Source organism: Oncorhynchus mykiss, chromosome 11 (genome assembly GCF_057628025.1).
Source record: "Oncorhynchus mykiss isolate SJ-2025 chromosome 11, ASM5762802v1, whole genome shotgun sequence".
Classification (NCBI taxonomy): Eukaryota; Metazoa; Chordata; class Actinopteri; order Salmoniformes; family Salmonidae; genus Oncorhynchus; species Oncorhynchus mykiss.
Genome location: NC_143032.1, coordinates 16822051 through 16834900, shown reverse-complemented (window position 1 = coordinate 16834900; position 12850 = coordinate 16822051). Strand labels below are relative to the sequence as shown.

The 12850-nt window shown below is 44.0% G+C and overlaps 1 protein-coding gene across 1 annotated transcript; it reads right to left on the bottom strand.

Moving 5' to 3' along the window:
* Nucleotides 1-377: 377 nt before the first annotated feature.
* LOC110536563 (gamma-aminobutyric acid receptor subunit rho-3) lies at nucleotides 378-12491 on the bottom strand. The gene is made up of 10 exons (XM_036936612.2): nucleotides 11585-12491; nucleotides 10835-10947; nucleotides 8595-8662; nucleotides 8273-8496; nucleotides 8097-8179; nucleotides 7778-7915; nucleotides 2331-2483; nucleotides 1855-1916; nucleotides 1532-1663; nucleotides 378-1213 (listed from the first exon to the last, which is right to left on the bottom strand). Exons 1-10 carry the CDS (start codon nucleotides 11731-11733, stop codon nucleotides 908-910), a joined length of 1428 nt encoding a protein of 475 aa, XP_036792507.2. The 5' UTR covers nucleotides 11734-12491; the 3' UTR covers nucleotides 378-907.
* Between the last annotated feature and the right edge of the window lie 359 nt (nucleotides 12492-12850).

The following is a 12850-nucleotide window of genomic DNA, read 5'->3' as shown; positions in this document are numbered from 1 at the left end:
GCATGACAACGCCACCAGCCATACTGATCGTTCTGTGCGTGATTTCCTGCAAGACAGGAATGTCAGTGTTCTGCCATGGCCAGCGAAGAGCCCGGATCTCAATCGCATTGAGCACGTCTGGGGCCAGTTGGATCGGAGGGTGAGGTCTAGGGCTATTCCCTCCAGAAATGTCTGGGAACTTGCAGGTGCCTTGGTGGAAGAGTGGGGTAACATCTCACAGCAAGAACTGGCAAATCTGGTGCAGTCCATGAGGAGGAGATGCACTGCAGTACTTAATGCAGCTGGTGGTCACACCAGATACTGACTGTTACTTTTAATTTTGACCCCTCCCCCCCTTTGTTCAGGGACACATTATTAAATTTATGTTAGTCACATGTCTGTGGAACTTGTTCAGTTTATGTCTCAGTTGTTGAATCTTGTTATGTTCATACAAATATTTACACATGTTAAGTTTATATGACTGGATATGTGGATAAAGGACATAAGAAGAAAATCATAAATCACTCAACAATTAGCTATAGTAAAGGTTCCCCTCTGTTAATATTCCTTAATTGGCAGTGACCACCATTTATTGTTTTAGTCTGGGCAGATTAAGGGCTACATACATTATTATTGGATTACACACAGAAAAGTGCCCTTTAGAATTTGGTAGGGTTCCAGTATTATACACTTCCCCAGAGTAGGAGTCCATACTCCATAGGGTGCCAATAGTATCCTCAGTAGATTCCGACAGGAGAAGTCCATGTAAGGTCCCTCCCTCAGGTGGTCAATACTCCGTAAGGTCCCTATACTTAGCAGGGTCCCTCAGGAGGAGTACATACTCAGTAGGGTCCCAGTACTCAGTAGGACCGTCCCTCGGAAGGAGTTATAGTCAGTAGGGTCCCAGCACTATACTCAGTAGGGTCCCTCAGGAGGAGTACATACTCCAGTAGATGGTATTGAATAGGAGGTAGGACAGAGGGAAGGCCATGCGGGAGTACGAGTCGATCAAGTAGCTGTTGCTAAGTAGCAGATCCACGTTCTCCTGCACCGACCGTTGCCGGCGGAGACGTGTCCCCTCGATGGGTGGGTCCTCAGGGTTCTGGAGTGGAGTTCTGTGATGGCTGGAGGTCATGGAGGTTGGCAGACGGGGGAACGGGGTCAGCTCAATGTCACTGTCATGGAAACAGCCGTCAAAGGCCATGGCTTTGCTGGTGTTGTACGAGGTTGGGAGCTGAATGGGGGGACAGACAGACACACATACAGATATACATCTCCATATACACATACAGATACATCTCCATATAGATATACTGTGTATCTATAGATGTATACACATAGACTATGGAGACTAGGAGATAAACTAATATCGTCTCCAACCTGGGGACAAAGTTAGAGAGAAACTTGTGATGATTTCTGGGAGTGATGATTTCTTGGCGTCCTTTCTCTATCTAACCAGTAGAGAGCAGTGTTGTGCAGAGAGAATACTCCACAAATATCCTGTCAGGGACAGGCTCTCTCTGCTCCAGGTATAATATGGATGACCTCTGACCTTTCCTCTCTTCAGTCGTCTCATCTCCTCCAGCGTAGAGCAGTAGTTGACAGCAGCATATTCTATCACTGACAGGAACACAAACAGGAAGCTGGTCCACAGGTAGATGTCCACTGCCTTCACATAGGACACCTGGAAAACACACACACACACACACACACACACACACACACACACACACACACACACACACACACACACACACACACACACACACACACACACACACACACACACACACACACACACACACAGAGTAAGAATTAAAACTCGCTAGTTCCTCACCCACCCACACACACACACACACACACTCGGTCACTTACCTGTGGCATGGAGGAGGACACACCAGTGATGATGGTTGACATGGTCAGTACTGTAGTGATACCTGAAGGGAGAGGACGGCAGGAGTGTTAGGTCTGTAGAGCTCTAAACGGAGAGGACGGCAGGCGTGTTAGGTCTGTAGAGCTCTAAACGGAGAGGACGGCAGGCATGTTAGGGCTGTAGAGCTCTAAACGGAGAGGACGGCAGGCATGTTAGGGCTGTAGAGCTCTAAACGGAGAGGACGGCAGGCGTGTTAGGGCTGTAGAGCTCTAAACGGAGAGGACGGCAGGCGAGTTAGGGCTGTAGAGCTCTAAACGGAGAGGACGGCAGGCGTGTTAGGGCTGTAGAGCTCTGAAGGGGGAGGAGTGTGCGTATAACCTATGGTAGGTATTTTATGTAGAAGTATAATCATGTGAACTTGGGTGTGTAGCCAGGTGTTTTCAGTGGTGTGTTTCCTGGTGTGTGTGTTTGTGTTTACCTAGGGAGACACGTGCAGGCACAGCCCTCCTGTCAATCCAGAAGGAGACCCAGGACAGCAGAACCATCAGCATGGTGGGGAAATATGTCTGTAGCATGAAGAAGAAGATATGTCTCCTCAGGATGAAGTTTATATACAACCTGTTATACCAACCTAGATAGAGAGAGAGAGCGAGAGAGAGAGAGAGAGAGAGAGAGAGAGAGAGAGAGAGAGAGAGAAGATAGGTGATGGGGTGAGAGAGGGGGAGAGAAAAAGAGAGAAAGAAAGGGACAGCGTGAGAGATTGAGACAAAGAGACTAAACCCCTTACATACATACCCTTATTCCACATTTTGATGTGTTACAGCCTGAACTCAAAATTGAATAAATATATTGTTTTCTCACCGATCTACACACAAAACCCCATAATGACAAAGCAAAAGCCTGTTTTTAGAAATGTTTGCAAATTGATTGAAAATGAAATACAGACATATCTAATTTAGATCAGTATTCACACTCCTGAGTCAATACATGTTAGAATCACCTTTGGCAGCGATTACAGCTTTAAGTCTTTCTGGGTAAGTCTCTAAGAGCTTTACACACCGGGATTGTACAATATTTGCTCATTATACTTTTAAAAATTCTTCAAGCTACGTCGAATTGATTGTTATCATTGTTAGACAGCCATTTTTTAGTCTTGCCATTTTCAAGCCAATTTAAGTCAAAACTCTAACTAGGACACTCAGAAACATTCAATGTCATCTTGGTAAGGAACTCCAGTGTATATTTGCACTACTGTTTTAGGTTGTTGTCCTACTGAAAGGTGAATTCATCTCCCAGTGTCTGTTGGAAAGCAGATTGAACCATGTTTTCCTCTAGGATTCTGCCTGTGCTCAGCTCTATTCCATTTATTTTTATCCACCAAAAAATCCCTAGTCCTTGCCGATGACAAGCATACCCATAACATGATGAAGCCACCACCATGCTTGAAAATATGAAGAGTGGTACTCAGGGATGTGTTCTGTTAAATTTGCCCCAAACATAACGCTTTGTATTCATGACATGAAGTTAAATTCTTTCCACATTTTTGCAATTTTACTTTACTGCCTTATTTCTAAACAGGATGCAGGTTTTGGAATATTATTTATTCTGTACAGGCTTCCTTCTTTTCACTCGGTCATTTGGGTTAGTATTGTGTAGTAACTACAATGTTGTTGATCCATCCTCAGTTTTCACAGCCATTAAACTCACAGCCATTAAACTCTGTAACTGTTTTAAAGTCACCATTGGCCTCATGGTGAAATAAATCCCTGAGCAGTTTCCTTTATCTCCGACAACTAAGTCAAGAAGGACGCCTGTATCTTTGTAGGCTTGATACACCATCCAAAGTGAAATGAATAACTTCACCATACTCAAAGGGATATTCAGTGTATGCTTTTTTTTTTATCCATCTACCAATAGGTGCCCTTCTTCACAAGGCATTGGAAAACTTGGTCTTTGTGGTTGAATCTGTGTTTGAAATTGCCTGCTCGACTGAGCGACCTTACAGATAATTTTATGTGTGGGGTACAGATATATTTTTAATTTTTTTATTTTATTTAACCTTTATTTAAACTAGGAAATCAGTTAAGAACAAATTATTATTTACAATGACAGCCTACCAAAAGGCAAAAGACCTCCTGCGGGGACGGGGGCAGGGATACATTTTTTTTTTTAAGAACATTTAAATATAGGACAAAACATCACAATGAGAGACAACACAACATTACATAAAGAGAGACCTAGACAAGAACACAGCAAGGCAGCAATACATGACAGCACAGCATGGTAGCAACACAGCATGACAACAACATGGTAGCAACACAACATGGTAGCAGCACAAACATTATTGGGCACAACAGCACAAAGGGCAAGTATGTAGAGACAACAATACATCACGCAAAGCAGCCACAACAATACATCACGCAAAGTAGCCACAACAATACATCACGCAAAGTAGCCACAACAATACATCACGCAAAGTAGCCACAACAATACATCACGCAAAGCAGCCACAACAATACATCACACAAAGCAGCCACAACAATACATCACGCAAAGCAGCCACAACAATACATCACGCAAAGTAGCCACAACAATACATCACACAAAGCAGCCACAACAATACATCACACAAAGCAGCCACAACAATACATCATGCAAAGCAGCCACAACAATACATCACGCAAAGCAGCCACAACAATACATCACGCAAAGCAGCCACAACAATACATCACGCAAAGTAGCCACAACAATACATCACGCAAAGCAGCCACAACAATACATCACGCAAAGTAGCCACAACTGTCAGTACGAGGGTCCATGATTGAGTCTTTGAATGAAGAGATTGAGATAAATACTGTCCAGTTTGAGGGCAGATTTACAAGGCAGTCGTTCAAAAATCAAGTTAAACTACTAATACAATATGTCCATGCAACTTATTATGTGACTTGTTAAGCACATTTTACTCCTAAACTTATTTAGTCTTACCTAAACAAAGGGGTTGAATACTTATTGACTCAATATATTTCAGCTTTTCGTTTTTTATTAATTTGTAAACATCATTCCATTATACATTATGGTGTATTGTGTGTAGGCCAGTGACATAAAATCTCAATGTAATCAATTTTAAACTCAGGCTGTAACACAACAAAATTTGGAAAAAGCCAAGGGGTGTGAACACTTTCTGAGGGCACTGTAATGCCCAAGGTGCAATTTCGAAATTTGGTTGTGCATCAGCAGTTTCCTCTTGTTATGTAATTCACTGGTAGACGTCAGAGAGCTATTTATAACCTGTCAGAAATGTCCAGTTGATCAACTAACCCATGTTAGCTAGATAGCTGGTTAGCCTAATGTACCAATCTAAATCTTGTATTTTTCATGGCCAGATTACGTGCCCAGGGGCCCTGACCCCCAGGTGGCCCCTATTGATTTTGTTGAGTCACTCAGGTATCATATGGCTTTCATCGACTCAGTGGGTTTTGTCCGACATGTCTCTGGACCTACTCACTGTCACAGTCATACTCTGGACCTAGTTTTGTCCCATGGAATAAATGTTGTGGATCTTAATGTTTTTCCTCATAATCCTGGACTATCGGACCACCATTTTATTACGTTTGCAATTGCAACAAATAATCTGCTCAGACCCCAACCAAGGAGCATCAAAGGTCGTGCTATAAATTCACAGACAACACAAAGATTCCTTGATGCCCTTCCAGACTCCCTCTGCCTACCCAAGGACGTCAGAGGACAAAAATCAGTTAACCACCTAACTGAGGAACTCAATTTAACCTTGCGCAATACCCTAGATGCAGTTGCACCCCTAAAAACTAAAAATATTTCTCATAAGAAACTAGCTCCTTGGTATACAGAAAATACCCAAGCTCTGAAGCAAGCTTACAGAAAATTGGAACGGAAATGGCCAAGACCAAAGAGCTGTCAAAGGACACCAGAAACAAAATTGTAGACCTGCACAAGGCTGGGAGGACTGAATCTGCAATAGGTAAGCAGCTTGGTTTGAAGAAATCAACTGTGGGAGCAATCATTAGGAAATGGAAGACATACAAGACCAATGATAATCTCCCTCGATCTGGGGCTGCACGCAAGATCTCACCCCGTGGGGTCAAAATGATCACAAGAACGGTGAGCAAAAATCCCAGAACCACACGGGGGGACCTAGTGAATGACCTGCAGAGAGCTAGGACCAAAGTAACTAAGCCTACCATCAGTAACACACTACGCTGCCAGGGACTCAAATCCTGCAGTGCCAGATGTGTCCCCCTGCTTAAGCCAGTACATGTCCAGGCCCGTCTGAAGTTTGCTAGAGAGCATTTGGATGATCCAGAAGAAGGTTGGGAGAATGTCGTATAGTCAGATGAAACCAAAATATAACTTTTTGGTAAAAACTCAACTCGTCGTGTTTGGAGGACAAAGAATGCTGAGTTGCATCCAAAGAACACCATACCTACTGTGAAGCATAGGGGTGGAAACATCATGTTTTGGAGCTGTTTTTCTGCAAAGGGACCAGGACGACTGATCAGTGTAAAGGAAAGAATGAATGGGGCCATGTATCGTAAGATTTTGAGTGAAAACCTCCTTCCATCAGCAAGGGCATTGAAGATGAAACGTGGCTGGGTCTTTCAGCATGACAATGATCCCAAACACACGGCCGGGCAACGAAGGGGTGGCTTCGTAAGAAGCATTTCAAGGTCCTGGAGTGGCCTAGCCAGTCTCCAGATCTCAACCCCATAGAAAATCTTTGGAGGGAGTTGAAAGTCCGTGTTGCCCAGCAACAGTCCCAAAACATCACTGCTCTAGAGGAGATCTGCATGGAGGAATGGGCCAAAATACCAGCAACAGTGTGTGAAAACCTTGTGAAGACTTACAGAAAACGTTTGACCTCTGTCATTGCCAACAAAGGGTATTTTAACAAAGTACTGAGATAAACTTTTGTTATTGACCAAATACTTATTTTCCACCATAATTTGCAAATAAATTCATTAAAAATCCTACAATGTGATTTTCTGGATTTTTGTTTCTTTTGTCTGTCATAGTTGAAGTGTACCTATGATGAAAATTACAGGCCTCTCTCATCTTTTTAAGTGGGAGAACTTGCACAATTGGTGGCTGACTAAATACTTTTTTGCCCCACTGTACCTACACGTACGCTACGGTCACAAGACGCAGGCCTCCTAATTGTCCCTAGAATTTCTAAGCAAACAGATGGAGGCATGGCTTTCTCCTATAGAGCTCCATTTTTATGGAATGGTCTGCCTACCCATGTGAGAGACGCAGACTCGGTCTCAACCTTTAACTCTTTACTGAAGACTCATCTATTCAGTGGGTCATATGATTGAGTGTAGTCTGGCCCAGGAGTGTGAAGGTGAACGGAAAGGCTCTGGAGCAACGAACCGCCCTTGATGTCTCTGCCTGGCCGGTTCCCCTCTTTCCACTGGGATTCCCTGCCTCTAACCGTATTACAGGGGCTGAGTCACTGGCTTACTTGTGCTCTTTCATGCCGTCCCTAGGAGGGGTGCGTCACTTGAGTGGGTTGAGTCACTGATGTGATCTTCCTGTCTGGGTTTCTTCCTAGGTTTTGGCCTTTCTAGGGAGTTTTTCCTAGGGGTTTTAGGCTGGGTTTCTGTACAGCACTTTGAGATATCAGCTGATGTACGAAGGGCTGTATAAATACATTTGATTTGGTATGAAAACACATAAGACATGGCAAAATGTGTAGTATTGCAAGAAATTTGCTTTAAAACTGGGTGGGGGTTTGTTACTATGCCGATAAATATCTATCCGGACCCTTTGCCACCTAGGAAATTTGTGTGACCGGACCTTCTCAAATAGTAGTTGAGTACCCCTGGTCTAAATGGTTTGAGAGATGAGACACATGGAACACAGCACACATACACAAATGTCCAGACAGACCTGTGCTGCTGTAGAAGGCGAGCCCACTGGAAGGGTGGAACTTCTTGATGAAGAACTGAGAGAGAACCATCTCATCTGTCCTCAGAGAGTCGTTGCCATTCTTCCAATACAACATCAGATCATTCTCATTATACGCATCTAGAAAGGGGGATGGAGAGAGGGAGAGAGGGAGGCGGGGGAGAGAGAGAGTTTGGTGTGTATTTGTCTAACCAATCAATCAGCAATCAGATTGTTAGTGTGGGTGCAGGTTTATTTTTAGGGAAATATGTGTGTGTGCATGTGTGCTGCTGTGTGATGTGTGTAAGTCAGTGTGACTCACAGCTCTCTAGTTCCAGTGAACAGTTCTGTGTGTCCAGAGGGAAGCTGCTGAAGTCCATGGAGCAGAGAGCAGTCACTGTGATCCTATAACACCCACATAATAATCATATGCCAATAGATAAGATACAGTAAACCTACATATAGTAACACACACACACACACATACTGATGCTCTACCTGACGCTGTAGAGTATGCTTCCGTCAGGATAGACCCTGATCATGATGTTCTCCATGGTGGTGTCATGGATGAAGGACCTCTTGGAGTGGACGAAGAACACGTCAGGAACCCACATCTTCTTCACCAGACGCCCATCAAATGTCCTGCTCACGTTGCTACGAGATGGAAACGCCAGCCGCTCATCCTTCCAGTAGTGGCGCAGGTACAGAGTCATGGTGAAGTCCTGAGCAGAACAAACACTCATAATTAAACACACTCACACGTGTGTGGATTATACACACACGTGTATAGATTATACACAAAGGGTACACAGGCTCATACCATGTTGACCTCTGAAATGCTGTCGATGCTCTCCACCTGAACATCAATGCCTACAGGGATGGCTGCACCTGAGAACAGACACACACACACACATCTCGTCAGGACTGGCAGAGCTCCTCACCCAAAACACCAAAAACAGAGAAACAAACACCAACACCCTCATGCATGCTTCAGTGTTTCTTGCCTCGTAGCGAGCATAAAATGCATTTAGCTCGCCTGGGGAGCTCACGGCTGGGTTTCCCTTTGTAGTCCGTAATATTTTTCAAGCCCTGTCACATCTGACAAGCATCAAAGCGTATTGACGCTTTACCTGTTTGATGGTTTGCCTGAGGGCATAGTGGGATTTCTTATAAGCGTCCCGATTAGTGTCCCGCTCTTTGAAAGCGGCAGCTCTAGCCTTTAGCTCGACTTTTGGTTGGGAAATGTACATAGGGTCAATGTGGTGACGACGTCATTGATGCACTTATTGATGAAGCCGGTGACAGGTGGTAAACCCCTCAAATCCATTGGATGGATCCCGGAACATATTCCAGTCTGTTCTAGCAAAACAGTCCTGTAGTGTAGCATTCGCGTCATCTGAACACTTCCTTATTGCGCGAGTCACTGGTACTTACTGCATTAGTTTTTGCTTGTATGCAGGAATCAGGAGGATAGAGTTATAGTCAGATTTGCCAAATGGAGGGCGAGGGAGAGCATTGTATGCGTATCTGTGTGTGGTGTAAAGGGGATCTTGTATTTTTTTCCTCTGGTTGCACGTGACATGCTGGTAGAAATTAGGTAAAATAGATATAAGTTTGCCTGAATTAAAGTCCCCGGCCACTAGGAGTGCCGCTTCTGGATGAGCATTTCCTTGTTTGCTTATTGTCTTATACAGCTGGTTGAGTGCAGTCTTAGTGCCAGCATCGGTTTGTGGTGGTAAATAGACGGCTATGAAAAATGTAGATGAGAACTCTCTTGATGTGTGTAGTCTACAGCTTATCATGAGGTATTCTATCTCAGGTGAACAATACCTCTTTAATATTAGACATTGCGCACCAGCAGTTATTGACAAATAGACACACCCTCGTCCTTCTTCTTACCAGACGCAGCAGCTCTGTCCTGCCGATGCACAGAGAAGCCAGCCAGCTCTATATTATCCGTGTCATCGTTCGGCCACGTCTCGTGAAACATAAAATATTACAGATGTTAATGTCCTGTTGGTATGATAGTCTTAATCGTAGATCGTCCAGTTTGTTTTCCAATGATTGCACTTCAGGCCAATAATACGGAGGGTAGTGGTGGTTTACCTACTCATCGGCGAATTCTTACAAGGCACTCCACCCCCTTTTTCTCCGTCTTTTCTTCACGCTGATGACGGGAATTTGGGCCTTGTCTTGATAAACCAGTATATCCTTCACATTAGACTCATTAAATAAAAAATCTTAGTCCAGTTTGAGGTCAGTAATCGCTGTTGTGGTGACCAGAAACTATTTTCAGTCATAAGAGACGGTAGCTGCAACATTATGTTTAAAATGAGTTACAAACAATGCAAAAAAATAAACATAATCGCACAGTTGGTTAGGAGCCTGTAAAACAGCAGCCATCAACGGTGGTGCGATTATTTTATGTGTGTGTTTTAATTGATAATTTTTTTATGGTTGTGAAGTATGTTGATGTTCTCTGAATGTTAGCAGCCTTTCAGCCCAATAAACATAGTTTTAAATTAACCTCCCTCACAATTAAACAAACCACACACACACACCACATCTTGTAATTAAGCCTCTGCTTCCTCCAGTTGCACAGAGTGACTCATAAACCAACAGAATAAACATCTCTATATTACATTTAAAGCCTTATTAACCAGTCAAACCAGTCTCTCTCTCACTGTCAGTGACCTGTTTGGGTAGTATGAAGGCCTGTTGTCCACCCTTGGTTGAACTGGGCTGTTTCCAACCCTATTTCCCACCCCTCTATCTGTTTCAACAGTCCTGGATTATAATCCAGATTACTGTTTATGAATCCCCCCCAACACACACACACACACACACACACACACACACACACACACACACACACACACACACACACACAGTGTAATGTGGGTCAGTGTTGGTTTGGGAGCGATATGTCCAGGGAAACCCAGTGGCCTGCAGGTCCTCTCATAGCACGGCCATCGTATGCATCATTAAAGGGGGACAGAGAGTGACTGATTGGATTAGTTTTAGTGTTTCCTGTGTATGGTGGACATGCGTGTTTCTCACCTCCAAAGCCAGGTCTCATGGCGAAGTCGTGCTCCTCGATCCTCAGCAGCTGTTCAGTCTTAATGAGTAGAGACTTGGTGCTGTCCTGCCGCATCAGTTTATGGTCTATACGCCTGGAAAGACAACACACATTATAAACCCACACACCCCAACACCCTGCAATAGTTGAGCAATATGTTTCTTTAATAAGACTAATTGTAAGGTTTGATTGAAGAAACACAGCCTGCGGTTTTCACAACAGCCCTCCCACATACACACACTGCCAAATTTGGTAATTAGCTACTCCCTGGAATCACTCCAGACTTCTTCCGGGCCGGCACTCCGTAACTTGATGAAGACTGATATAGCTGGAAGCCAAGGTGGACCCCAGGTCGGGGAGTAAGAGCAAGGAAAAAATAACAGCAATGGTTCTCAAACCTCTCCTTGGGACTGCCAGACATTTCACAATTTTGTTGTAGCACTGAATAGATCAAATACATGGAACTGTTGTGTGTCCCCAGGAGAGGTTTGAGAACCACTGAATTACAGGATGTATAGGGTTATGGAGGTATGTGGTTTACAGGCTTACGGAGTTATGTGTGTGCATGCCAGGGTTGGGGTCAATTCCAGTCAATTCAGAAAGTAAACCAAATTACAATTCCAAACATTGGAGAGAATTTGAATTTCAGTGTACTTTCTGAATCGACTGGAATTCAAAAGGAATTGACCCCAACCCTGATGCATGTGTGCCTATAGTATGTGTCCTCCTACCCTCTGTGTTTGTTTTTGCTGTGCTCCCCCACGTAAACGTCTTTGTGCCTCCGTCGTCCTGGGTTACGGATCCCTGTCACCATGGTTACAGGCCACGTCACGGCCCAGATCAAGCACAGCCACTTCACGGCCAGAAGGACAGCGTTCATGATGTGGTCAGGGTTGGAGTTAAAGGTCAGGAGTTCAGTTCATCTTTATGTAGCCAGTATAGTCCACAGAGCAATAACATGTGTCACTGTTTTTCCAGGGAAACATTGACCAATAAAAGCATATTATAAAAATAAATGACAGTCACTTAAAGCAGGGACTCCAATAGAACTATGATCGCTCCGATCACAGTCAGGGGTTGGGGTTGATGGTTGTGGCCCTTGTTGCACTGTTGATGGTTGTGGTCCTTGTTGCACTGTTGATGGTTGTGGTTGTGGTTGCAGTGTTGATGGTTGTGGTTGTGGTTGCAGTGTTGATGGTTGTGGTTGTGGTTGCAGTGTTGATGGTTGTGGTCGATGATCACTCACCACACAGCTGCATTTCTTCAAATACTCCAAGATGTGATGTGATGAGTGTGTTGTTAGCTCTTCCTCCTCATAAAAGTGTCCTGATGTTCCGTTGATCTTTCACTCTCTCGCCAAGTGGAGAAACACCCGGCCAGCGTGTCATGTGTTTTTGTTTTGGAGAACCTCTATATTCTCCAATATTCTCTCTACTCTCATCAGTTGCTTGCTCTCTCTTTCTGTGTTTACCTCTGACACCTTCTCTGCCTCTCTCTATCTCTCCCCATCTATATTATCTGTGGTTCAGTGAATCTGTCTCTCTCTGATTAAAATCAATATAAATCTATTCCTCCGCCGATAGAATGACACAAATTCCACTCAAATCCTCTTATCTGCAGCCCTGGCAATCTCTCACTAACCTACTAACTGAGGGAGGGCACACACACACACACACACACACATGCACAAGCACATACACACACATACACATATACACACACACACTCCCTTCAGTAATCAGGCTGTACTCCACTTGCGAATTAATACAAATATGGCATATACTGTAATTACACAGGATTAACATCTACGTCCAGGCGTGTGCGCATTAGTGTGTGTCTTTGAACGTCCACATATCTATCAGTATTTGAGTTCTCTCTTGTGTGTGTGTGTGTGTGTGTGTGTGTGTGTGTGTGTGTGTGTGTGTTTGTGTGTTGTCATACCCAGTGGTATAAAGTACTTAAGTAAAAATACTTAAAAAGTACTACTTTTTGGGGGT